General features: G+C 50.5%; 10 protein-coding genes across 10 annotated transcripts, besides 3 other annotated features; 5 read left to right on the top strand and 5 right to left on the bottom strand.

The window, feature by feature from the left end:
* Positions 1 to 4,291: part of a sequence feature (contig 1.110 1211..298245(1)) that runs on past the window's edge.
* Positions 82 to 2,474, bottom strand: ANIA_06577 (tRNA modification protein MTO1). Its single transcript, XM_659089.2, has 2 exons — positions 2,355 to 2,474; positions 82 to 2,296 (listed from the first exon to the last, which is right to left on the bottom strand). The coding sequence occupies exons 1-2, from the start codon at positions 2,459 to 2,461 to the stop codon at positions 301 to 303; spliced, it is 2,103 nt and encodes a 700-aa protein (XP_664181.1). The 5' UTR covers positions 2,462 to 2,474; the 3' UTR covers positions 82 to 300.
* Positions 4,292 to 8,544: a sequence feature (contig 1.234 1..4253(-1)).
* On the top strand, positions 4,784 to 5,501 carry ANIA_06576 (acireductone dioxygenase (Ni2+-requiring) adi1). The gene is made up of 3 exons (XM_659088.2): positions 4,784 to 4,829; positions 4,900 to 5,271; positions 5,325 to 5,501. The coding sequence occupies exons 1-3, from the start codon at positions 4,800 to 4,802 to the stop codon at positions 5,457 to 5,459; spliced, it is 537 nt and encodes a 178-aa protein (XP_664180.1). The 5' UTR covers positions 4,784 to 4,799; the 3' UTR covers positions 5,460 to 5,501.
* Positions 5,619 to 7,251, bottom strand: mmm1 (ERMES complex subunit MMM1). The gene is made up of 3 exons (XM_050613114.1): positions 7,157 to 7,251; positions 7,062 to 7,092; positions 5,619 to 7,009 (listed from the first exon to the last, which is right to left on the bottom strand). Exons 1-3 carry the CDS (start codon positions 7,170 to 7,172, stop codon positions 5,638 to 5,640), a joined length of 1,419 nt encoding a protein of 472 aa, XP_050467123.1. The 5' UTR covers positions 7,173 to 7,251; the 3' UTR covers positions 5,619 to 5,637.
* On the top strand, positions 7,397 to 8,540 carry ANIA_09529 (DUF1183 domain protein; the record flags this gene model as incomplete). Its single annotated transcript, XM_863818.2, has 2 exons — positions 7,397 to 8,278; positions 8,350 to 8,540. Exons 1-2 carry the CDS (start codon positions 7,543 to 7,545, stop codon positions 8,538 to 8,540), a joined length of 927 nt encoding a protein of 308 aa, XP_868911.2. The 5' UTR covers positions 7,397 to 7,542.
* Positions 8,545 to 23,034: part of a sequence feature (contig 1.109 1..233950(1)) that runs on past the window's edge.
* Positions 8,782 to 10,551, bottom strand: ANIA_06575 (transcription factor TFIIIB subunit BDP1; the record flags this gene model as incomplete). Its single annotated transcript, XM_659087.1, has 2 exons — positions 8,782 to 10,475; positions 10,524 to 10,551. 2 exons carry the CDS (start codon positions 10,549 to 10,551, stop codon positions 8,782 to 8,784), a joined length of 1,722 nt encoding a protein of 573 aa, XP_664179.1.
* ANIA_06574 (E3 ubiquitin-protein ligase BRE1) lies at positions 10,772 to 13,306 on the top strand (the record flags this gene model as incomplete). The annotated part of the gene is made up of 6 exons (XM_659086.2): positions 10,772 to 11,056; positions 11,162 to 11,305; positions 11,367 to 11,418; positions 11,478 to 12,025; positions 12,079 to 13,152; positions 13,214 to 13,306. Exons 1-6 carry the CDS (start codon positions 10,871 to 10,873, stop codon positions 13,304 to 13,306), a joined length of 2,097 nt encoding a protein of 698 aa, XP_664178.2. The 5' UTR covers positions 10,772 to 10,870.
* Positions 13,654 to 14,819, bottom strand: ANIA_06573 (urease accessory protein UreF; the record flags this gene model as incomplete). The annotated part of the gene is made up of 3 exons (XM_659085.1): positions 13,654 to 13,772; positions 13,974 to 14,591; positions 14,681 to 14,819. 3 exons carry the CDS (start codon positions 14,817 to 14,819, stop codon positions 13,654 to 13,656), a joined length of 876 nt encoding a protein of 291 aa, XP_664177.1.
* Positions 15,060 to 17,571, top strand: ANIA_06572 (protein kinase COQ8). Its single transcript, XM_659084.2, has 2 exons — positions 15,060 to 16,344; positions 16,393 to 17,571. The coding sequence occupies exons 1-2, from the start codon at positions 15,135 to 15,137 to the stop codon at positions 17,484 to 17,486; spliced, it is 2,304 nt and encodes a 767-aa protein (XP_664176.1). The 5' UTR covers positions 15,060 to 15,134; the 3' UTR covers positions 17,487 to 17,571.
* ANIA_06571 (alpha-mannosyltransferase) lies at positions 17,672 to 19,302 on the bottom strand (the record flags this gene model as incomplete). Its single annotated transcript, XM_659083.1, has 2 exons — positions 17,672 to 17,724; positions 17,826 to 19,302. 2 exons carry the CDS (start codon positions 19,300 to 19,302, stop codon positions 17,672 to 17,674), a joined length of 1,530 nt encoding a protein of 509 aa, XP_664175.1.
* On the top strand, positions 21,347 to 22,812 carry ANIA_06570 (putative Snf1 kinase complex beta-subunit Gal83; the record flags this gene model as incomplete). Its single annotated transcript, XM_659082.2, has 2 exons — positions 21,347 to 22,098; positions 22,185 to 22,812. The coding sequence occupies 2 exons, from the start codon at positions 21,347 to 21,349 to the stop codon at positions 22,810 to 22,812; spliced, it is 1,380 nt and encodes a 459-aa protein (XP_664174.2).

The raw sequence follows: 23,034 nt of genomic DNA, 5'->3' as shown, positions 1-23,034 counted from the left end.
GAGAGGTAATTGGACGTGGGCGGGGGTACCTGGTAGCTTAATGAGTCCACTAGTAGGTAGATTGCTGTTATTTAATATCATTGTAATTGTAGGTGAGAATAATATACATGAGATTGATAGAACAGCAAGTATTTGCCGATTATCTAACAGAGAATAAAGGCCCTATGTATAACTAAACTCCTCTGCCGCCTGCGCCTTGTCGCTGAACCCAAGATCAAAATGTAGGTAAATGGCCAATGCATATTCGCATACTCGTACACCTCCTCCATTCACGAAAGCTCCTTGATTGAAGCACATCGATCAAGTCGAGATATCATCAGGCGTCTTTTCCAGCCCTGACATGTCGGTGTCAGCCTCGATGTCTGCCGGAATCCGCCTAGCATTCTCTTGCCTCCGCCCTAGACGTCCCAGATGAAGAAGAAGCTGCAAAGACCCAGCTGGAGTGACGCCTTCAATCCGCCTGGCCATGCCGATATTCGCCGGCCGAACGCGCTCTAGAGCCTGCCGCTCCTCCGTGCTGATCCCATGAATAGCATTGTAATCCAGGTCAAGCGGGATGGGAAAATCCTCGTATCTACGGACTCTAGCGGCCGCTTTGTCCTGTTTCAACACGTAAGGCGCGTAGCGAGCTTCCACTATAACGCGGTTGCGGATTTCCGGCGCGAACGAGGACGCTGTGTATGCGGTGCCTGATGGGGATTCAATATGTGGGATCAGGTCGTCGAGCCCGACGGCTCTGTGGGCAAGAAGCTCGTGTGCAGAGCGGACAGTGCCGTCATTGCGAACCGTTAACCCCTTCCGGGCCCATGCTGCGAGGGGTAGCTTTGTGTTGGAGAGGAGCGATTGCAGTTCTTTGATTTGGGCTTCTGTGTCGCTGAAGTGGGACCAGCGCTTCTTGCCTACGATGCCGGCTTTGTGGGCAAGGCGAGTAAGACGAAGATCAGCGTTGTCAGATCGTGCGGAAAGGCGGAACTCGCTGCGTGCGGTAAACATTCGATAAGGCTCGGAAACACCCTTGGTAATGAGGTCGTCAATCATGATTCCGATGTAGCCGTCGGAACGGGTGAGGGTGAGAGGTTCTCGGCCCTGCGCTGACAGGCCAGCGTTGGCGCCGGCGATTATCCCTTGTCCGGCGGCTTCTTCATAGCCTGTGGTGCCGTTAATCTGTCCGGCTAGGTAGAGACCGCTGATCAGTTTTGTCTCAAGCGTTGGCCACAGATTGCGCGGATCGATGTAGTCATATTCTACGCCGTAACCGGGCTGGAGCATCCGTACGTTTTCGAGACCGCGGATCGTCTTCAGTAGTTCGAACTGAGCATCCTCAGGTATAGTCATTGAGATCCCGTTAGGGTAGATGACCTCGTTCGGCGCAAAGCCTTCCGGTTCCAACCAAATAAGGTGCTGCGTCTTGTCCTTGAAGCGTATAACCTTGGATTCTAACGATGGGCAATATCTCGGACCCTTCACGGTTTCTCGAATATGCACGGATTTATCCAGATTGGCGCGAACGATATCATGGGAGGCATTGTTGGTATAGGTTAGAAAGCTGTTAAGCTGAGCGTCCTCGTCCACCTGAACTCGTTCATTAAGATAAGAAAACGGCATAGGCGGCATGTCACCTTTCTGGACCTGCAGCGCTGAAAAGTCGATCGTCTTTTTATCCAGCCGCGGCGGCGTTCCGGTCTTCAACCGACCCAGCTGGAAGCCTGCTTCGCGTAGCGACTTGCTCAGCCCGAATGTTGCAGCCTCACCAATTCTCCCAGACGGATAGGCCTTGAGTCCGATATGAATTTCACCTCCCAAGAAAGTACCTGTGGTAATCACAACCCGGCTCGTCGGTATCACTTCGCCTGTTTCCAACCGGACCCCAACTATTTTCCCAGCCGGCGCAGCAGGACCCGTCCCAACATCTTCCTTCGAGATAACGATATCTGCCACTTTACCCTCCACAATGCTCAGATTTTCTGTCGCGAGCAGTTCTTCACGCATGTAAATCTTGTATAGCTCCCGGTCGATCTGCGCGCGAGGACCCCAAACGGCCGGACCTTTGGATCGGTTGAGGACCATAAACATGAGTCCCGCCTTATCAACAATTCGGCCCGCGACTCCGTCCATGGCATCAATTTCCCGGATCATCGTGCCTTTGCCAATTCCGCCGAAACTCGGATTACACGAACATACTCCGATATTGGAGAGCGAGGGTGTTATCAACGCCGTGCGGGCGCCTGAGCGAGCCGCTGCAGCGCACGCTTCCGATCCAGCATGACCACCTCCGATAACGACCACATCGTAGGGTCTGGAAGAAACGAAATCAGTAAGTTATAGATGAATGTTGATTCAAGATTTTCTCATACCGCGTAGAATCAGACACGGAAGCCAATCCGCGAAAACCACCTAATAACCGAGATCTAACACTAGCACCCCACCGAAACATCGTCCTTGACCGTGCCCTGAAAGCCATGATGACATGAATATGGTAGCAGACGATTCCTCTGCTGAAGAATAAAATCTCCTTATCTGAAGTGGTAGCTTATCGTTTATGATCACGTGCATTTATGTCAGGGCGGTGAGGCACTTAATCATCTGACATAATCTATACAGGATTTTGTCGCATAACAGGAACACATGACGTACTTATTTTAATAGCTCCCCGCGCATCCGAATAACATATCCTCACTCTCCCTCCTTATACAAAATATAATGATAAACTTGCTTGGCCAATCCCTGGTCCACAGATCGTCTTAATTTTTTGATTGATCTTCCAGATCGCTCAAGTGAATAGTCAAGATATCATCCATGACTCGTTCCACGTTGTCCGAACATTGAATGCAGACTAAACAAAGAGTACCATCACGGCATTCTTCTTTTTAGAAAGCTTCTAAATGATGCCGACGAAGTGTTATCCAATACTAACTTATCAATGCTATCCAGATAGAAGGCTTTAGGTGCAAGTTTTCTAGAGCGTTTGAACGCAAACCACAACTAGCGGATTGGGCAATTACGTCGCTTCCTGTCAGATAATGGGTCACTCACTACTCAACTCTAGCAGACCCTCACACGAACGCTTGTAGCTACTGTCGCACTACAGGCTGGGTGACGGATCGCCTAATGGCGGAAAGTTCCTGGACCAATTGCTACTTGATATTGGCAACGCAGATATACTGCTGCACATGGTTGAGAGCTCGTTGAAGGAACGGTCTAGAAGTCGCATCCGCACCTGTCGCACAGGAACCTGACTTAACCCCTTTGTCATCTCTGGGTCCCTTACTCCCACCTCGTTTTTCTCTTCAAGAAGCATTGAATCTGCCATCTGAAACAATCCAACGGTCTGACGGGTGCCCCGTCATATCCGCGATCAGCATGCCCTCGTACGTCTGCTGCAGACAATACAACTTCAGTACTTGGTGATCTCAGCACTATCTGTCTGAAACTTGAATTTATAGCAGACTCCTTACCCAAATGGCACTCAGATTTGCAGCACCAACAGGATCAACTGCTGCTGCCAGAAGATCCGGGCACAAGCCTTCATTGTACAGCAAGGCAGCACACAAACAGAATGCGTGTTCATTACCTACTTCGTCACGGCCATCCCCCAGGAGAATTGTTTCTTGGAGTGGCAACGTAAATCACTCAATCTGAATATTGGGACTGCAAGGGCATTTGTCGCCGTCTAGACCCTATCAAAACAGTCAGAGTGAATTTCGTGGCATTGCGGGTTTCATGGCAAGAGGCTTAGGTGCTGTCATCTCACCTCCTACCTCGAGACACTTGATATCTAGGTTCAGTCAATGGTCTAACCCTGGTTACGAATACATCGTAGTACCAGAAGAGGACTACCAATTTGAGGATATTCCTGATCCTCCAGCTAACCAAGATAATCCACCAGAGGGTTCAGAGCGCGCTGAGGAACATGAACGACTACTCAGCCGTCAGAAATGTGAAAAACTATACCTGCAACGGATCTCCATCTGATCCTTCCTCGCCATCCCTTTTATCCTCTGAAGAGGACCGCAGTAGCCTAAATCGCCGCAGTTGGGCACTCCACCACAAGCATAAGCGTCACCATGGTCGTATCACTCTCGCCGTTCCTATTCGCTGTCGTCAGTCTTCGCCTAGGCGTAGGCCAATTCACCTGAGTTCAATACATCTTCCTTGTTCCTGAAGAAATTCTACCATGGTATATACCAAACGTCTACAGCAATTGGAGCATCAGTATGATAACCAGGCAGTTCTGGACGTCTTCCTAATTTGTCTGAATAGAAAAGCCTGCAATTGATATGCCCACTTATCTAATGATGTTACTGATGGGATGCGGTGCTCCATGGCCGAGTGTATCTTACTAGTTCAGCGACGGTTCAAGGACATCTTGAAGCTCGGGTTGCGCATCCGAATATAATCATCGTTCTTTTCTCGCTCCTTACAGATTTACGACTGATGAGACAACAACGCTCAGTTCATGCCTCAATTTTCAGCTTCGTTACCAAAATAGAAATGAGTATGTCAATGAGAAAACCCATTCGCAATCAGACTTAAAACTGAAGAATCCTATAATTTAGCTTAGGTAAGGATTCTGAATCGAATACAATCGATCTGCCTGTCCAAGCTGGTTAGGTGCAACCGCGCAGTTAATCAGAATTACTGCGCCATCACCAACCAATCGCAGTGCAGTATTTTCTCACCCCGCCGTCCCTGCATTAATAAGAAAGCTGATGCCATCTCCAGGCTGTCAACAATTGAAGCCTGATTACAATTTCTTCATAATTTTGTGAATCAGACTCAAAACTCAATCGCTAATCATAATGAAGGCCTACTGGTACGACAACAAGCCCGTACGTTATGTCCCGCCGAGACCTAAAAATCGGAACAGACCGAACTAACAAAAATGCATGATGTATATAGGGCGACCAGCGCGAACCCCACGACTCCGGCCGCCCCGTCTCAGAAGACTACCTTGCCTCTCTCGGCGTAATCTACCGCCACTTCCCAGAGCTTTCGGATGTCGACGCGCTCGCCAAGGAACGCGGCTACAAGAACCGCGATGAGATCACCGTCTCCCCCGCAACAATGGGCGAGGCTTACGAGGATAAGGTGAAGATGTTCTTCGCCGAGCATCTGCACGAGGACGAGGAAATCCGGTATATCCGTGACGGAGAGGGATATTTTGATGTGCGGGGGAAAGAAGACGAGTGGGTGCGCATTCGACTTGTCAAGGATGATCTGATTATCCTCCCCGCGGGTATTTATCACCGATTTACGACCGATAATAAAAATGTAAGTTTTTTGGCCTTATTGAGGGTATCATGATGCTGACGTTTGGTGTGCAGTACATCAAGGCGATGCGACTGTTCCAGGAGGAGCCTAAGTGGACGCCATTGAACCGTGCACCGGAGCTTGATGAGAACCAGCACCGGAAGTCTTACCTAGAGGGACTCACTGCTACCTCAATTGCTGCGAACTAGGTGCTTCTTCATGTTCGTTCAGTATCTAAGCCGCCTGGTATCGAAGTTTCATGGTTGTTTAATGGTGTTTCAGTTGGTCAACAATACATAAACGACATAGTAACGAAACTGGCCTATGTTCTATTACATCTTTTTATTATATTCTATCCCACGGCATATGGTACAAGTAGAACTCATCTCACTGAGCGCCTGGCGCTTCAGGCATAGAACCAGGCATATGGAAATCATCCCCCAGACTCCGCTCGCGCGTCAAACTAGGACTACGAGGAGCCCCAGTCTCAACTTGGTAACTGCTTGTCCGGGAAACGGCATCAAACGGTAATGGCGGCCGTGGACCTAATCCACGAAATCGCAGCTCTTCCTCATGGTTACCGCCATCGCCCTGAAGGTGGCCGGGACTGCTCATATCTACGGACATAGCTGGTCGTGAGGCCGTATTAGAGCCGGTTTCAGACTCGTCACCTGTTCGCACACCAGTTCTGCCCATACGTGGCCATAGGTCCGGTAGCCCCACGACTTGTACTCGGGGCTCGACAACCCTCTCTTCAAACCACGCATGAACCCGTGCTTCTACCAGCTGCGCAACCTTGGGCACATCTTGGAGTCTACTTCGGGAGCCAATCAGCGATCGCACTGACAGGTCGAGTCGGTAGTCTGGTAAGAATGAAAACGCGATGTTGCTTTTCGATGAAGATTTCGGTGGGATATCACCGCCGTCAGTGGGTTGTGCCCCGGCGGCTGGCTGCGCTCCTGCTGTCGGTGGCGACGGCATAGGTGACGGAGTATGAAGAGGCGGGGTGGATGCGGGGACAAGCGAGATGCAGAGTGTCCCCGAAAATCTTACGACGGATATTGACAACGCAACAGGTAGAATCGCGGAGCATGGCTTAGGGTAGTTGAGGACTAGTGAGGTTTCGACAGCGATGGAGAGGTTGTCGTCGCTCATGTCAACGTCCAGCAAGGCTTGAAGCCTGCCACCGTCGGACATAGGGTCATCAACGGCAATGATACGGCAATTGCTAAAAATCGGAAACTCTTCACCGAGCGATATGTCTGTGACCGTGATTTTATCGATGAAGGACGGTTTCTTCTCGGGATTATTCAAAGCTGCCGTCAACGAATGGAGGATCGACGATGTGGGGGAGTCTTTCAAAAGATAGGCTGTCTGCCTATACTGTGCTATTGTCTGTGCGATCAGGACATTGAACCAATCCAACGACTCTGGTTGATGTGAGGAGTGATGAATTCGGTGTTTCGACGACGGGTTCGGAGGGATTGCGCTATAGTAGGTTTTCCGCAAAATCGACCTTGTGTTAGTCGCGGACGACGGGACGGGACGAAGGACATTCGAAGTAGAGGGCTTTTCTCTCAATGATCTGGGAGGAGGCGCATCTTGTGAAAAGATCGAATTGGAGCGTCGATGCGTGGAAGCTCGAAGACCGCGAGACGGTGGTGGTGGTGCTTCGCCAAAAATAAAGAACTTGATGAAGGCACCAATCAGCAGCACAACTGATAGCTGACCCAGCAGGAACCCTTGCGTAAAAGATAGACTGCGATACACAATTAGCAGACTATTGAGACGTCGAGAAGAGGTGCACGAACGAGGACTGGGTCGATACAGGCGCGGCTTCACCTAGAGACGGTTTCGTCATGGTCAGTGAATGTAGAGCAGAGTTCGACGGGAGGACCGGGGGTACCTTGCTGAAAAGCCATTGTCAGCCGCTGTATGAAGTCACCGTCTGCCCATATCTCTTATGTGCGCAGTAGGCGAACAGATCAGACAAGGGAAGAGGGTGTGAAGACTTCCGAGTGTGGGAGCAGCCGAGTTCGAACAATGAATGACGCCAAGGTCGGAGCGGACGGGGTTCTCGCGGCAAGCTAGACGACGATCCAAAGAACAGCCTCCAAGTGTCTTAAAGCTCGATCTGGATCTTTCCAAACACTATTTCATATGGCCACTTCAGCTGATTGTAGTCTAAGCCTAGACTGCAGCTTTGATTCAACCGTCTCACGATCTATATTCTTACCTCCTCCTAGACCCTTTCCATCTAACCTCCAAACACACACTATATAAATCGCAGCTATGCGATCAACAATTCTGCAGCTCTTACTGTTCCTTATCAGCCTTCCCTCCTCATCTCTCTCCGCAAGCTACTCAAAGAAAGAACCTCCAGGCAAAGATGCCATCCTCCTCTCCCGAGTCCACTCCCTCACGCTGCGTGGTGGCGGCAGACTCACTAGAGCTCGGCGCGTGTCGCCCATCCCCCAACTGAAATGCGTCGGTCCGTCCAAGCGCATATGCAATATGTACGAGATAGATTCAATGAGATGCATCAACGACGGCTACGGTTACGACGAGGAGGACGTCCAGTGGACCTGCACGGCATCACTCCCCGGTGAGTTCAAGCTTGGTTCTACAGACGTCGTGTGCGAAGGTTACCGAAACGCCGATGATCCCTATGTCCTGAAGGGAAGTTGTGGCGTAGAATACCGGCTGCTCCTGACCGAGCTGGGCGAGCAGAAATTTGGACAAGGATCGTTTGATGAGGATAACTGGTGGCGAAGCCTGAAGCATGGGTGGGAAAACAAGGATTCAGAGTCGACCCTGACGCTGTTTGGCAACCTTGTCTTCTGGGGTATTTTCCTCGTCGTCTTTCTGTACATTGTAGTTGGGCTGGTAAGGCAGTGTCTTGGGTGGCGGCGAGGCCAGCCGCAACCTGGTCGTCGTTGGGGTTGGGGTGGTGACGGCGGCGATGATGGAGGGCCGTATCCTGGTGGACCTCCCCCCCCTTACAGCAGCAACCCGTTCTACAGTTTTGGTACGTCTGGATCAGGCTGGAGGCCAGGGTTCTGGACGGGGGCTATGGCCGGTACTGGACTTGGGTATGAGCTGGGAAGGAGAAGTACGAGCAATCGATACAGCTCGCCGTATCCGCGGGGCCGCAGATATGGTTCCAGCGAAGGGAGCTCGTCATCGTCCCCTGCCCGTTTCTCAACGCCGTCCACAAGCACAGGATTCGGTTCGACAAGGCGCAGATGATCGCCTACTTCGCTAACATGGTTCTCATTTTGTACGTCTGAATCATATGTGCAATGTGCAAATGACTAGGTTTGCTCGCTGAGTTGCTCGCTGAGAATGATAACGATTTGAACCAATTCGCCATCATTTGAAATTTTTTGTGAGTTGAAATTCCGTTGACTCAAGAACCAGGCAGCATGAAGCTCATGGTTGCTTCACTGTCAACATTAAAAGAACGCCGTGAAACGCCTAACCCTAACCGTATATACCGCCCTAGAACTCCAATTGATTACCCATAAAGAATCAATCATCTATAGAACCCAAAATTTCTTCAGTCCCGCCCCCGAAATCTCTCGCGCTCTGTTTTTTATTGTTGCGCTTGCCCTTGATGGCAACTTTATCGACACCCAAAGCGTTATTGCCTGCCACGCCATCCGGGTTGCGAAGCAAATCTTCCTGAGCTTTCTTATCCTTCTCATACTGCTCCTCGATACGCTTCTTCTCCTCATCTAGCTCTTGCTGAATTAATCGAGGGTCGTCGTATACTGTATTGGTCATCTCAGAATACGTGTTAATGTCAATGGACTCCCGGGGCCCAAGAAGCGTCTCCCTGATTCTTTGAGGATCACGTCGCTCTTCGTTGTTGAATTTCAGTTTAATCTGACGCCTCGAGCGTCCAGGAAACATTTTGCTGATCACCATGAAATCAGTTCCGAACATCCGCAGGCCGCGATAGAATAGCTCTGTCATGTCCTCATCCCAAGACTCGGTTTTGGAACGCTTCCCGTATGTAGCCTGATTGACCTTCCGGGTGAGTGAATTTTCAACGACGTCCTCCAGATCGTCCCCGTTTCTCTCAGCATCTGCATGACGGTCGACCTGCAGAGAGGCGGTGTCAAGCACAATCTCTCCGTTCACAATGCGCATGACTGGACCAGCCTGTGAGCTCTTATTGGGCGTACTCCCAGTTTGGTCCTCCTTAAGAACAGATTCATTCAAAGTTTGTTTCGCAGCAGTCTCATCTTTCTGGCCGCCTTCTTGCTGAGATTTCTTCCGCTCGGCTTCTGCTAGTTCGTGGGCGCGTAGCTCTGTTTCTCGCTTGGATCGCTTTCCTGTCCGTGTGTCTTTGCACAAATCCGACATCTTAACGACTGCTGGTGCTATCTCGATCAGCTCAGCACCGTCGGGGGTGGGCTCACGGTTGCGGGTCCGTCGCTTCCTTTCCTTCTTAATTTTCCCTGCATCATTACTTGTAGATCGGCTTGCCCGTCGACCTTTTTTCTTGGGCGCACTTTCACTTCGCCGGGCCAGACCTGGCACTTCCGATTCATCTCGGCTTTCCGTTCGTTCCTCAAGGGCGGGTATCTGTGTAGATGGGGGTGTTGCAAGTTGAGCGAGTTCCTCTTCTGGCTGAGGAGATGTCGTTGTTAGGACAGACTCAATCGACGTCCTTAAGCGCTTTGAGGGTCGGCCTTCAGGCACCACTTCATTATCACTATCGGCCGCGACATCAGAGGGTGCATGTCTCTGCTCGTTTTGGACGTTATCAGGACCTGGTCTAGTCACTTCCCTGTTCTCATCGGGGCGACTGGGTGCCTGCGCTACGGGCTCAACGGTCGTTGTAGTGCTCGCTGAAGGAGCAGGCGATATATTTGTCGTTGATCGAGGGGCTGGAATGGGAACGGGGACAGAAGCTTTGTGCTTGGGTGCGGGAATCGGTATGGCAGTTGCAGTTTGTTCCTTAGGCGCATGCTCAACAGTCGGCGCAACAGTCGGCACACCACCTGATCCTGCAATAGTTGTCTCGGACTGGGCAGACGGTTCGATCGAGGTAGCAGGGAGAGGCGGTTCAGGGGTCGCTGTTACACTTGTGGTCACTGGCGCGTGCAAAGCCGATCCCTGAGAAGCAACACTCGGTCGTCTTGAAGGTGCTCGAGGAGGGGCTGGAGGAGCGCGTCGGGCGGGTGCCTTTGGAGCAAACTTCTTGCCCGACTTATCTAACGAAAAGTTAGCAACATGACGACAGACTTGTGATCAACACGTACTAATAACGGAGCTTGAGAACGACTTCATATCTTAGCAGGGAATCATCACAAGGGCCGATTGCCGTCGTCGTTGTCATTGTTTTACTACTCCCGCCTGCAGAACCTAAACCGAACTTCTGGGGAAAGTGGGCGGTGTCACGTGGGAGGCTAACCTTAAGGCGTTGGAAAATCCTCCTGGCTCCCTACTCTTGCTTATCTCAACCACTACTTTCCACCTGTTCTCTTTCTCACATTTCCCCCTCGACGAACCTAATTTCACGGTCGGATATTGTTGCAGTCTCTGCTACCGGCCAGTCGCTGCTTAGTGGTCACGACTTCACCACTCCATATGACCACAGTAGCCACTGATGCCGGCCGCCGAAGCATCCCCCGTCGCACCTCCCGAGTCCGGTTTTGTCAAGATGGAAGACCGGAAGAGAGCTGCCACATATGAGAATGATTCGGCCCCTCCCTTGAAGAAACAGGCCACATCGGTCAATGGTGGTAATAAGCCTCATCCCGATGCTGATATGCCATGGAAAGACGATCTTGAGGTAAGTCTTTGGCCCTTTTATGTGGGATGAAGTCTCGCAGGGGTTGCACAAAAATTGATTGATCATTGGGCAGTTCACTGACTGAAGGTTTTTGTCATTCAACAGCGATTCCAGAAGGACGCTATCTGGCGTCAAATGCAGGAATACAAACGTGACAAGGTATCCCTGGAAGCGAAATTAAAGGAGTCGGCGAAGGCCACCGCCTACCACGGCGACCATCTTCGCGTCATTGATGCTTGGTACAACCAAGTAAGTAGAGGCGTATTGTTTAACTGTTATATATTTTACATCAATCTAACCAATCTCGCAGCTGATTGACGAAGTCAAACTCCTCCTTGGTAGTCCCGACGAGGATAGCAAGGGTAGGTTTGACGCTGCTACGGCTCTCTATATATCAACAAGACCGTTAACTGTGGCATAGATCGCTCTTCATTCCAAAGCGCGCTGCAGTTTGAGGATTTGGATAATTTCGAGCAACATTTGAAGTCTCGTTCTCATGATATACGCGATATCATATCCCGCCTTGTCGCCAAGTCTCCAACAAGCCCACCCGAGGTCTCGGACCTGCAGTCTCAGCTTGCACGCAAATTGGCTGAAGAGAAGGCAACTCTTGCGGAGCTTAGCAAAGTGCTATCTGAAAAGCAGCAGTTAGAAGAAAGCCTGGAAGAGGCTTCCTTACGATATATGGTTGCCGAGAAGAAACTTGATCGCGCAAGAAGCTTGACTGTCGCCAAATTAGAGAAGCAATATATACTAGGCGCCCAGCGACCAGGTGGTGATAGTGCGTCTGGGAATCGGGATGAGCCGCCAGCTACAAACGGCGCCACTCCCACGGGTGAACGTACGCCAGATACTGACGAGACATACAGCAAGTTGGCAGCCATTTCTGAAAAGCAGAAGGAGCAGATACAGAAATTGGAAGCTGAGAATGCAAATCTACTAAGCCAAATCACGGAGATAAGTATTAAAGTGAGAAACCTTATATCGCCTACCCTGCTGCGATGCTAATATATGCGATCTAGAAAACGAAACTTACGGACGATGATTATGCACATACAGATCTGTTTAAGCAGTTGAGATCGCAATACGACGATGTGGTGAAACGACTAAACAACCTAGAGGCGGTTAACGTACAGCTTCGCGAGGAGGCAGCGAAATTACGGTCCGAAAGAACTGCATACCGCAATCAAGTCGACGAAGAAACACAGATTGTTCTGGCCGAGAAAGAAGCACAATTAATGAAAACTGAAAACGATTTGGCACGGATACGCAACACACGAGATGAGCTTCTTGCTGACCAGCAAATGCGGAAATCGGCACAAGAGCAGGAGAGGACGGCGTCGCTCAAAATCCAGGAGCTAGCAGACGCTGGGAAAGCTCAAATAGCTGCGTTAGAATCTGAGGTTGAGCGGTTGCGGATAGAAGTTGGACGAGAGAAGGCGAAACAAGCAGACACCAACGACATCACGATCGAGGATTTGCGCGTCAAATACGGCAATCTGGAACGCCAGTACTCGATGCTCAATGCGGAACTGGCATCCATGCAGACTGCTTGCAAGAAATATTCTTCACTGGCATCTCAAAGAGTTGCCGAGTTCAGCGCTATGGAAGAAAAGGTGTCTCGCCTAGCGGCGGAGAAGTCAAAGGCAGACCAAAAATACTTCAGCGCAATGAAAAGCAAGGAAGCCCGAGACATGGAAGTTCGGACGTTGCGGATGCAGAATTCCAAGAGTTCTGATATAGTTTCGCAACTGAAGGAATCGGAAGCAGCCACGCGGTCTTTACTCGCCAACATGGAAAAGCAGGTCAGCGAGACCAAGGAAGCATTAAACAGCATGGTAAACAAGTACCACGTATCCCAGCAACAAATCACAGAGAATAATATCGTGATGGAGGGTTTGCGAGGGCAGATCGCAGAGCTGAAGGCACTATCGGTTTCCAAGGATTCATCCCTGGCGTCGACGTCTAGTGCTTGTCGTCGAGCTGAAACACAGGTTGAAGGGCTCAAAGCATCACTTGCAGATACGAAGAAAAGTCTGGAGAACTGGAAGAACAAGAGCCTTGGGAACTCGTCTTCCGAGTATGAGATGCTGAGGGTAAGCACACCGTACTTGCTAATTGGAAGCTCACATTTGCTAACTTTCCGACAGACTTTAGCTCTTTGCACCGTTTGTCGTCGAAACTTCAAGAACACAGCAATCAAGACATGCGGACACGTCTTTTGCAGAGAATGCGTGGAAGAGCGACTAACGTCCCGATCTCGGAAGTGCCCAAATTGCAACCGCTCCTTTGGCAATAATGATTATATGCATATCACGCTGTGACCTTTCCCTGGTCGATTTCGCACCCTCACCTTCATGTATCATAGTTTCTTCTGCTTCTCTTTCCTCGTTTCCCGATGTTTGGGTTTATTACTTCTTGCGTTTACGCTGATTTTAATCTATGGAAAAGGCTCATGGTGCGGTGTTTTGTCTACGGTTTAGCAGGATAGGTACTCTGGGGCTGGCGTTTTCACTCTTGTTGCCTTTTATCGAACTCCTGGTCTTGGGGCTCTGTTTCTCGAACCTCTCTTTCTTTCGATCTCGTTTCTTGGATACCTACGGTGTTCCGGGTATCTCAAACCACACAAGGGTTGTGTCGGTTGTAGGACTAGCAAGGAGCCTTTGCATGGAGTCATGGGAATGACGATGGCGCAGGATTACGGAAGTTTGTCTTTCTATACCACTTGTGGTTACAGCACGGCAGTCGATTTAGTCAAAATATTATGAATTAAATATTCTGCTATAAAGAAGCTCATGGCGTCCAACCCATAAATCTAGCGGGGGCACTACCTGTCCTGCGTCTTCTATAGCAGTGTGCCAATCCCGGTCTATTCGTTCAGTAATCATGTCCTGCAAGTCTTTGCTAGCTAGCACACTCTGCGCCTGATATGGGCCCATTACTGACGCTCGAACAGCAGCACTAAGAACAGCTTTGGCGTGGTTCAACATGAACACGTACGCTGTTTGTCGAGCACCCATTCCCATGGCCAAGCACACAGCACCCCACAGCGGTGCAAAATGGCCCTTAACCCCTAGCTCGTCGTCCATACAGCATTTCAACGCTTCTGAAAAGTCCGCGACGGCCTTGATGCCGCTCTGCACCCTTGAGCCTCTGAGTTGACAGTTCCCATTACCATGCGCATATGTGCTTCGAAATGCCCGCTCCCATACACCCAGCAATGCCCGTCCCTGCGCGATACTCGCACGCTGCGCAACAGGGCATGGTGTTGATGCGTCGAGATCGTTATCCAGCGTTTCAAGCTCGATTGGGTTGCGGTAGGCTGTGAGCACGTAAGGGAGTGAGATACTTCCCATTGAGGCAATGGAAAGTTTCAGGAAGCGTTGAAATGAGGCAACCGGTGTTATTGTGCGAGGGAGAGGCTTTTGGTGAGCTATGTAGGATTCTAAGCCGCTCGAATAGGCGAAAGAGCCCAAAGGGAGGGCGGAGTCTGATAAGAGTAGGAGGGCATGGTATGTTTCGGAGGAAGAAATTCCTGGGGAAAAATAGGAATTAGCCGAACCCAGGACAATAATTCAAAGACAATTTGGTTTTGTTTAGATAGAGTATCTGTGAAAACCATACCGTTCGGTGGAGGCTGCGGCTGCGGCTCGGAGTCGCGCGGGGCGGAAACCTGGGCTAAACGGGACTTTGCCTTTCGTAAACGCGCTTCGAGATCTAGAATCTCTTGCTCTATGTCATGGATGGTAGGAGTGCCTGTCATGTCGCATACTAATCATAAAGAAGACGAAGAAGGGGAGCATTGCGATGGGGAAAAGGTTCTCGTTCTGCAATTTTGCTGAAGATTAGCCATTTCACAGTTTCATAGATAAGCAACTGATAAGCTTCGGTTCAGACTGAGGGGAGTCGAACAAGAGGCGGTAAGCTATGGCAGAATTGACTCGAAAAGAATCTCTAGAAGATGACGGAAACAAACTACAGCAAAACCAACGGGATTTAACCATGCGAGTGCGTTGATTACGGGCACTTATTGATATTGAAATTTAATTTTATATTCTTATCAGTGCATTGGAACGTTATGTCAGGCAAGCGTCTGCTCGACGCTATTCAGTTCCTAAACGTCGCCAAGTCCGTCGCGACAAAGCACCTTGCGGTGCGGCAACAACAGCTCGATATATTTACCAGAACGTCATCTCTTACAAAAGGCATTAAGAGCCAAACTGATGGGCTGATTCTTACAGCCAAAGCAGCTGCGGCGCTTGCTAAGCGCTTCAATGATGGTTCTCCATCTCAATCTTCCACCACTTCCGCCCGTCCTTCCGAATCCTCCCCTTCAACGCAGAAAGACCAGGATATCGAGCCGAAGATACCGTCATCAGTTACCGGTGCAAGTACAAATAACGGAGGAGGTCAACTGAAAGCCAGTCCACAGCAGGAGGAATTCTATCAACCTTCGCGGGAGCCGGCTGCAGAGCCGGCCGGGACGCCGCGGGTGGAAGTGCCAAAAGCGACAAGTGATACTCAAGTTGGGTTAGACGAAGATATCAATGCGGATGTATATCAACTGTTTGCGAAGGCTTCACCTGAAAGAAATACTAGCGGACACACTGGGGCAGATCGACTAAATGTGAGTGCGCAGCAGGAGGAGACTTACCGGCCTGCGCCGGACCCTGCTGCAGGGCGTGCCAGGGCTCCGGATATTGTTTTACCACAAGCAACAAGTACCACGCAGACAATGACGAATCAGGGTGTCAATGCAGACGTATACCACTCACCCGTGGATCCCAAGGCCGAGTTGCAACAGCAGGACCTTCCAGATGAAATGATAAGAGAATTGTTTCACAGCCCAAAAGTGGCTCGATCTTTATCTCAGAAAGCAGCAGCTGACTGGAGATTCCGTTCCATCTATGCAAAAGAAAAAGGAGTGAAGCAAGCCGAAGAACAAATTGTTGAAAATGTTGAGCCACGTTTAGTTGAGGATATCCTTCCTTCGACCTCCAAGGTGGACGCAGAGATTGTTGCAGAGCTCAAGAAGGACGAAGATACCTATAAAATGGTTGAATCACGAGTCCCATCTTCCCGGCTAGGCCGACTCTGGCAGTATGGTGGCCTAGCAACTTCTATGGCTTTCGGAGCCGTTGGTGAGAGCTTTCGCAGGGTAACAGGGAGCGCTGAAGCGGCTGCTGGATCACTTATGTTTAGTGCCGGGAATATGGAGCGTCTTGTAGCTAAGCTATCTAAAATGCGTGGCGCTGCTCTAAAGCTAGGTCAAATGATCAGCTTTCAAGGTATGTTTTGATTCTTTGCCTCTTGAATTACTGCTTATGAGTTTGTAGACTCAAAAATGCTCCCCGACTCTATTCAACAAGTTCTCCAAAGAGTGCAGGATCGCGCAGATTACATGCCCGCGTATCAACGAGATAAAGTCCTGACAGACAACCTGGGGCCCAACTGGCGTGACCTCTTTTCGTCTTTTGATGAGGTCCCTATGGCAGCCGCCTCCATTGGTCAAGTCCACGGCGCTACCCTCAAAAGTACAGGGCAGGCAGTGGCCGTAAAGATCCAATATCCTGGAGTCGCAGACTCTATTGACTCAGACCTCAACAATCTCTCCATCCTCCTAACAGCGTCGCGCATCCTCCCCCGCGGGCTTTATCTCGACAAAACAATCGCCAATGCCCGCACAGAACTTGCCTGGGAATGCGACTACACCCGCGAAGCCGAATGCGGGAACCGCTTCCGTGAGCTCCTCAAAGATGACCCGGTTTTCTACGTCCCGCAAATCATCCCCGAGGCTTCCGGCAGAAACGTCCTTACAATGGAGCGCCTCAACGGCATCGCTGTCACAAAGATCCAAACCTTCACCCAGGCCCAGCGTGACTGGATCGGAACCCAGATCCTGCGCCTGTGTCTCCGCGAAATCACAGAGTTTAAATACATGCAGACAGACCCTAACTGGACAAACTTCCTCTACAACGCCTCCACCAACCGCCTTGAACTTCTCGATTTCGGTGCCTCACGAGCCTACCCAGACTCCTTCATTGACAAGTACGTCCAAGTACTCTGTGCGGCGTCCCGTGCAGACAGGGAGACATGCCACGCTCTCTCCATCGACCTAGGTTACCTAACAGGCCACGAGTCCAGCGCTATGATCGACGCCCATGTCTCCTCCATCCTCACCCTCGCTGAACCGTTCATGGATTCCTCACCTGACGTCTATGACTTCCGCGACCAGACGATTACAGAGCGGGTGCGTGATTTGATCCCCGTTATGATTCGCGAACGGCTTGCGCCTCCACCGGAAGAGACGTATAGTTTGCACCGGAAGCTGAGCGGTGCATTCTTGCTCTGTGCCAGGCTGGGCAGCCGCGTGCGTTGCAAGGAGTTGTTTAGGGATGCGATGGAGAATCTGAATAACGCCCAGGGGTAGCTACTTGTGGCCTATCGATGGCTATTTCGTAATTGTGTATAGTAATATCGCCACCCTTGTATAATATGTACTGATACTGTAATGATATGTTGGATATGATTGAACTTTTCGTTGAATGTCTCGAGTTGTTGACAAAGTTGTTGCTTAATTGTCAAGTGATGATCTCCAGAAGATAAGTAGGGCTATCAGATAAGCCCGAGGCTCATGCCCGCATGAGCTTGTGTATCCGCTCGGGTTGCTTCCCAAGGGGTTTATATTACTGGAGCATCGGCAGGGTTTACATATATCAAAGAATCATTCATTCAGCCCCTTGTTTTTGTCAGGGTCTCAATCACGTACCCGCGAAAACGGCGTTCCAGTACGCTCTCACTCCACTACAGATCCCCTTCTTCCCACTCCAAGACCGAAACTTTCCCTCAAGCTCACAAGCCGTCCACAGAATTTCACTCCAGTAGCGTTTCTCCACATCCGCACCAAAATTCTCAATGACATTTTCCGGAATTGTCCAGGCGCGCGTGTAGCTACCGTCATCGGCAAAGGCGGGGTTGACCTCGTGAGGCTCGAAAACAGTTGCCGGGTCAAACTTAGGGAAGTTGGCGTGGATGAAGAAGGGGCGGGGTGTTTCGGTTCCCGAGCTTTTGGCAGCTGCAAGATCGGCTAACGAGTTCTGCTCCTTGTGGAGGGCGTAGTCTTCAGCTGGATCGAACTGAACCATCGCGGAGCCTGCAAGACCCCCTGCGCTACTGTGGCCCATTGCTACAATGCCCTCAGTGACATGATAGTAGGGCTCGCCAACGGCTATAGCGGCTGCGACAAAGGTTTCTTTGTCACCTTCGCCAGCTGCGCCTTGGGAAAGAAGCGGGTAGTAGTATTTGGGGCCCCAGAGGTTGTAGTAGGCGCTGAGGAGGAGGGTTTTGGTATGGGTTTTCTTGGAGATGAGGATCTCACCAGACTCGGTGGATTGACGGGGACTAGTTCCTGGTTTTGGGGCTGGCTGGGATGCGATTTCGTAGTAATATGACGAGACAGTGGAGGCCCAGAAATCAGGCCATGTCACCATACCCCTTGACTTGAATGGCTCGTTTGTGAACAGGGATTCCGGCTTGAGGAGCGGAAATGCGTCGGCGTCCAGAAATAAAAATTCCTCGAAGGAAGAAAAGAGCATGGCGAAGAGCTTGAGCTGGTACTTTTCGATCTCCATGACCTTAGGTGCGGCGTCGAATATGTGTGAAAGCACAACGCATTGCGCATTCAGAGAGGGAAGCACCACATCACAAACGAACGATTCGTATTCTTCGTCGTTGGCCAGGAAAACTTCGACCGGAAGCTCTGACCCCGTTCGCCTGAGCATCCGGAGTGAAATGACTAGTACCGGAAGGTAGGACCCTCCCGCCGTAGAGATAATCCCTCTCGTGTTGGGGACGTAGTGTAAGCGAACCACATTCATATTTACGGCATCAAGAAATTTCATGTGCGCGTTCTTCATCTCATCGACCTCTTCCGGTAGCATGTCCAGCATCTCCGGTCGGTTGTCTGGATCAGACTCTTCAACCCTGATTGATGGAGCAGTCCCTAATCTAACGGGTGAATCGCATTTTGGCATTGATGTAAGTAAGACCGGCTGGAGTTGGCTCCAAGCTTGAATATGGCCTGTTAATACTTGCTTTTGTGTGTGGCCATTGGTGTTTGCAAAAGGGGCCTTCGGCAGGCTGGACGAGGAGCTTGGATAGCGCGAGTACGACCATATGGAGAAGAAGGTGAGCGCTACTGCTAACAAGACTATGCGGACCCTCGTCAGGGGGCGTGGCAGAGCCATTATCCTTCTTCAAGTATGTCCTCCAGGCCGAGCTCACTTGCGGTCTGGGACGTGTTCAACACGCAAGCTGCAATTGATCAGCGTTATATGTGACACAGGCGCGCATATATAAGTACTTGACAATTGGCCTTGAATTCTTAATGGCAGACATCGGCCACAGGCAAGGACTATCAGGCCGTAGAAAGTGATGATGCTGTGACAATCGTGATGATATAGGCGACTTCAAGAAGCAGTCGCAAGCTTGCACCTACACTCCGCGAGGAAGACGACTTCGAGCACAATATATCATGCCAAGTAAGCCGAATGCGAAGTCCTGATACAGAGATGTTTTCAATGATAACGACGTCGAGATAAAATTTGAAACTGTGTTAAGAGGCTATTGTCGATCCTGATCTTACGTCATCGCTGGCCCAGAAGTATACTTCATCTACGACTCAAAGTCACTATACAGAAAAATTGATGCTTGTAATTAACATATATGGGCAATATATAGTCCAATTCCTGGTCGCCAAGAGCATTCAAGAACTGAGCTGAGTTACAAGTCTATAATTCAGAGTCTTGGCTTTCTTCCTCCAATATCGTTTCAGACACCAGACCACGCTTCTTCAGATGGCCAGAGCCTAGGCCCCAGCTCGAGCTCGTCCACAATTCATTGCTTGTGCTAGATTCACTCGATTCTTCCGAAAGTGTATACTTGGCCCGCTTGATCGCCCGGCCATCTAGTTTCGGCCTAAGGCGGACAGGGGTCGAGAGATTTGAGAATAGATTCAACAGTGAGTCAATGGCCAGAGTTGTAATGAAGTATAAAGCCAAGGCCACACCAGCTCCTGCCAGGGAAGCCACTCCGAGATAGATCAGTAAGGCCTGGCATGGTTAGACTCGAGGTTCCTTCATCTGATATGGAATGGACTGCAATACCTTGAGGCTTATCAGAATCTTTATCGGGAGGAGGACCAGCCACAGAATTGCGAAGCCTAGGTATATGAAAGGGGATGCGAGTAGGCTAAGAAGGAAGTATGCGCTGAACGCTACATAGTAGACGGGATATACAAGGAAAACAGAGAAAGGGACAGTCACTATGGAGAATAAGCCCATTGGATGATAAGGCTTAGCTCATGTAGCATCAGAGACGATGAGATGGGAGTCTCTAGACTCTACTCTGGAGTGATGATGTAGTCAATCGTCAATAGGCCTGCGGACGCCTGCGTACGATTGGCGGTACGACCCGGCAGAATCTGCCCCAACAGCATGACTGCCCAGCTCAGTTCATCAATTCGCCGCCATATCTTGCATGCCGTCATTGAATCAACGTTGGTAATTAGGCCAGCCCCCTGAAATCTCAAGACAAGGCCTTAAGTGATGCTCGACCGTTTGGGAGTGTGCATGGGCCTGGGCGGACTGAGCGCCCAATTGGGCGAGCGATTTATTTATACTACGGAGTAGCCTGAGTAACGGTGATTGGCGAAGGGCAGTGTAGCATCTGTGCCTGTGTACCATGAGATAGAAGATGCCGGCAAGATAAAGAAGACTGGAGTATGCTAAGTCCAACGGTCTCAAGATCGTAGTCTCTATTCCAGATTTGAATAATATAGCGGCGGAGGACCCTCCGCCGCAGAGGAAAAGCCCTACATGAAGCCCTAATACCCGTTTGAGAAGACTCTGGGGTTGACTCGGGGAAAGGCTATCAAGACTCGAAAGAGTTATCGACATCATCTCCAGACACCGTCACTGTCGACTCCAGTGCTCGCTTCTCCCCGGTTTCTCGGGCCTCTTACCCTATGTGTACCCTGCTTATACATGATAGACTATTTATTTCCTTCTCTCCCCGCATTCCCTCCCTTGACTCACCGAGCAACCTCCGTCCGCTCACGTTGATCCTTTGGCCTTGTGCCCCTCCGAGGTCGACGGCTTAATACGGATGTCTTGATTCACTCGAATCTTTTGAGTCCCAACGCGTGTCCTGAATCTCGATAGCCTCAACGCTCTCCGCCCGCAGTTCCTCTATCCATCTTTTCATATTCTTACAGCCACACTGCGATTCAAGATGGGCAATAATCCTTCCAAGGGCCCTGTCGGAGACGGCCCGAGTCCGGTGGTTTCGGGCAATACAGGCCTGACGGCTTCGACGAGTGATAAGAGAGCGGCTCGCGGGCCATCTGCTCACGGCCCCTCCAATGCCGCCAAGGCGCCTGTGGCCGACGTCGCTAGTTCCAGAGAAACTGCAACAGGTCAATCGTCGTCCCAACATCAAACTTCTGTTCAACAACGCCTACAGACCCGCAATGTCAAGGGCTCACCTACACGGACTGTAGATCGGCCGGGGTTTTCGAAGACAGATTCACCTCGCTCGAAGGCGATATCTGCGCCCGATCCGTCCGATCCTGTCCAGGTCCCGAGTTCCCGCACTGCTGCAGCTCGACGCGATCCGTACGAATCTGTCGCTCTATCGGCCCCGCCTCCCAAGATGTACTATAGTGCATCACATCATCTCCAGCGTCCACCGCGGATGCCTCTGCCGATTGGAGATGCTACAGCTATACCAGGCTCGCCCATAAGCGGCCCGGATGACACCAGTCCGCTCGCGACTGAAGAAAGACTGGGTGATAAAACGACAGCTGCCAAACCCGACCTCGCAACGATAGAAGACGACGATACTGTAGATGAGCTTCAGCCGTACGCTACTAGCGGCGTGGGTAGAGCCGTGCCTACAACCATCGAATGGACAGCTGGTGGTAACAAGGTCTATGTAACGGGTACTTTCGTCAACTGGGAAAAAAAGTTCCGGCTACACAGAAGGTATGTGGCGCTCGTTGGTGGTTTGCGGCGAATTAGTGTATGCATCCTCCACAACGGTCATTAACCTAATTGCTCGTTTCGAACAGTGAGAATAATCCCGATGTCCTGTCCACGAAACTAAACCTCCGGCCCGGAACACATCACTTGAAGTTTATTGTTGATGGTGAGATGCGCGCTTCGGACAATCTACCAACCGCGGTTGACTTTACGAACCATCTCGTCAATTATATCGAACTTAGTGCCGACGATGTAAATCGTTCAAGGAGAGAGAGTGACAAATCCGCACCCTCAGGGGTCCACCCTCCGCAGGTACTTCCCGAAGAAGTTGCGGATGGGAAGGTCGAAACTGCTGTTGATGACGAGAAGCCAGAAAAAGAAGAGGAGCCGGAGGAAATTCCTATCGGTGACTTCCGTGGAGTCGTCCCTCAGTTTCTGCTCGACCTTGATAAAGACGAGGAGAGCCCGTGCTATCAGCAAGCAGTCAATATCATCGGTGACGCGCCAACACCACCGAGCCTTCCGCTTTTCCTTGGAAAGTCTATCCTCAACGGCACTACGCCGATGAAGGATGATAGCAGTCTTCTCAATAACCCTAATCATACTGTACTAAACCACCTTGCTACAAGCAGCATAAAGAATGGTGTCCTAGCTACCAGCGTGACGACCAGGTACAAACGAAAGGTAAGAATCATACAACATCCTGGTCCGAACTAGTTTACTAAATAGGCTGCTCTAGTATGTTACAACCATTTTATACAAGCCAACAGGGAATATTGGTCAAGGCCAATGAACGGCTTTCGGTCTCGAACTTCAAAAAGTACTACTGTATCTAGGCCTCGACGACGCAAGCAACTTATCTCTCCTAACCGGCCCTTGTCAACCCACATCAAGGCAATCGATGTCTTCTAAGTGTGACCGATCATACCGGAGCAGAGC

This window comes from Aspergillus nidulans, chromosome I, assembly GCF_000011425.1.
Source record: "Aspergillus nidulans FGSC A4 chromosome I".
Lineage (NCBI taxonomy): Eukaryota > Fungi > Ascomycota > Eurotiomycetes > Eurotiales > Aspergillaceae > Aspergillus > Aspergillus nidulans.
This window is presented reverse-complemented; position numbering and strand designations above follow the sequence as displayed.

What these genes read in the sequence shown, in the direction of transcription:
- ANIA_06572 (XM_659084.2), top strand. Translation starts at nt 15,135, where the DNA reads ATGTCAGGCAAGCGTCTGCTCGACGCTATTCAGTTCCTAAACGTCGCC. An exon ending in TCAAATGATCAGCTTTCAAG is followed by an intron (nt 16,345 to 16,392) that starts GTATGTTTTGAT and finishes ATGAGTTTGTAG; the next exon opens with ACTCAAAAATGCTCCCCGAC.
- mmm1 (XM_050613114.1), bottom strand. An exon ending in CCTGTATCGACCCAGTCCTC is followed by an intron (nt 7,010 to 7,061) that starts GTTCGTGCACCT and finishes TGTGTATCGCAG; the next exon opens with TCTATCTTTTACGCAAGGGT.
- ANIA_06576 (XM_659088.2), top strand. Translation starts at nt 4,800, where the DNA reads ATGAAGGCCTACTGGTACGACAACAAGCCC. An exon ending in ACTGGTACGACAACAAGCCC is followed by an intron (nt 4,830 to 4,899) that starts GTACGTTATGTC and finishes TGATGTATATAG; the next exon opens with GGCGACCAGCGCGAACCCCA. An exon ending in TTACGACCGATAATAAAAAT is followed by an intron (nt 5,272 to 5,324) that starts GTAAGTTTTTTG and finishes TTTGGTGTGCAG; the next exon opens with TACATCAAGGCGATGCGACT.
- ANIA_06577 (XM_659089.2), bottom strand. Translation starts at nt 2,461, where the DNA reads ATGGCTTTCAGGGCACGGTCAAGGACGATGTTTCGGTGGGGTGCTAGT. An exon ending in TCCGTGTCTGATTCTACGCG is followed by an intron (nt 2,297 to 2,354) that starts GTATGAGAAAAT and finishes CGTTTCTTCCAG; the next exon opens with ACCCTACGATGTGGTCGTTA.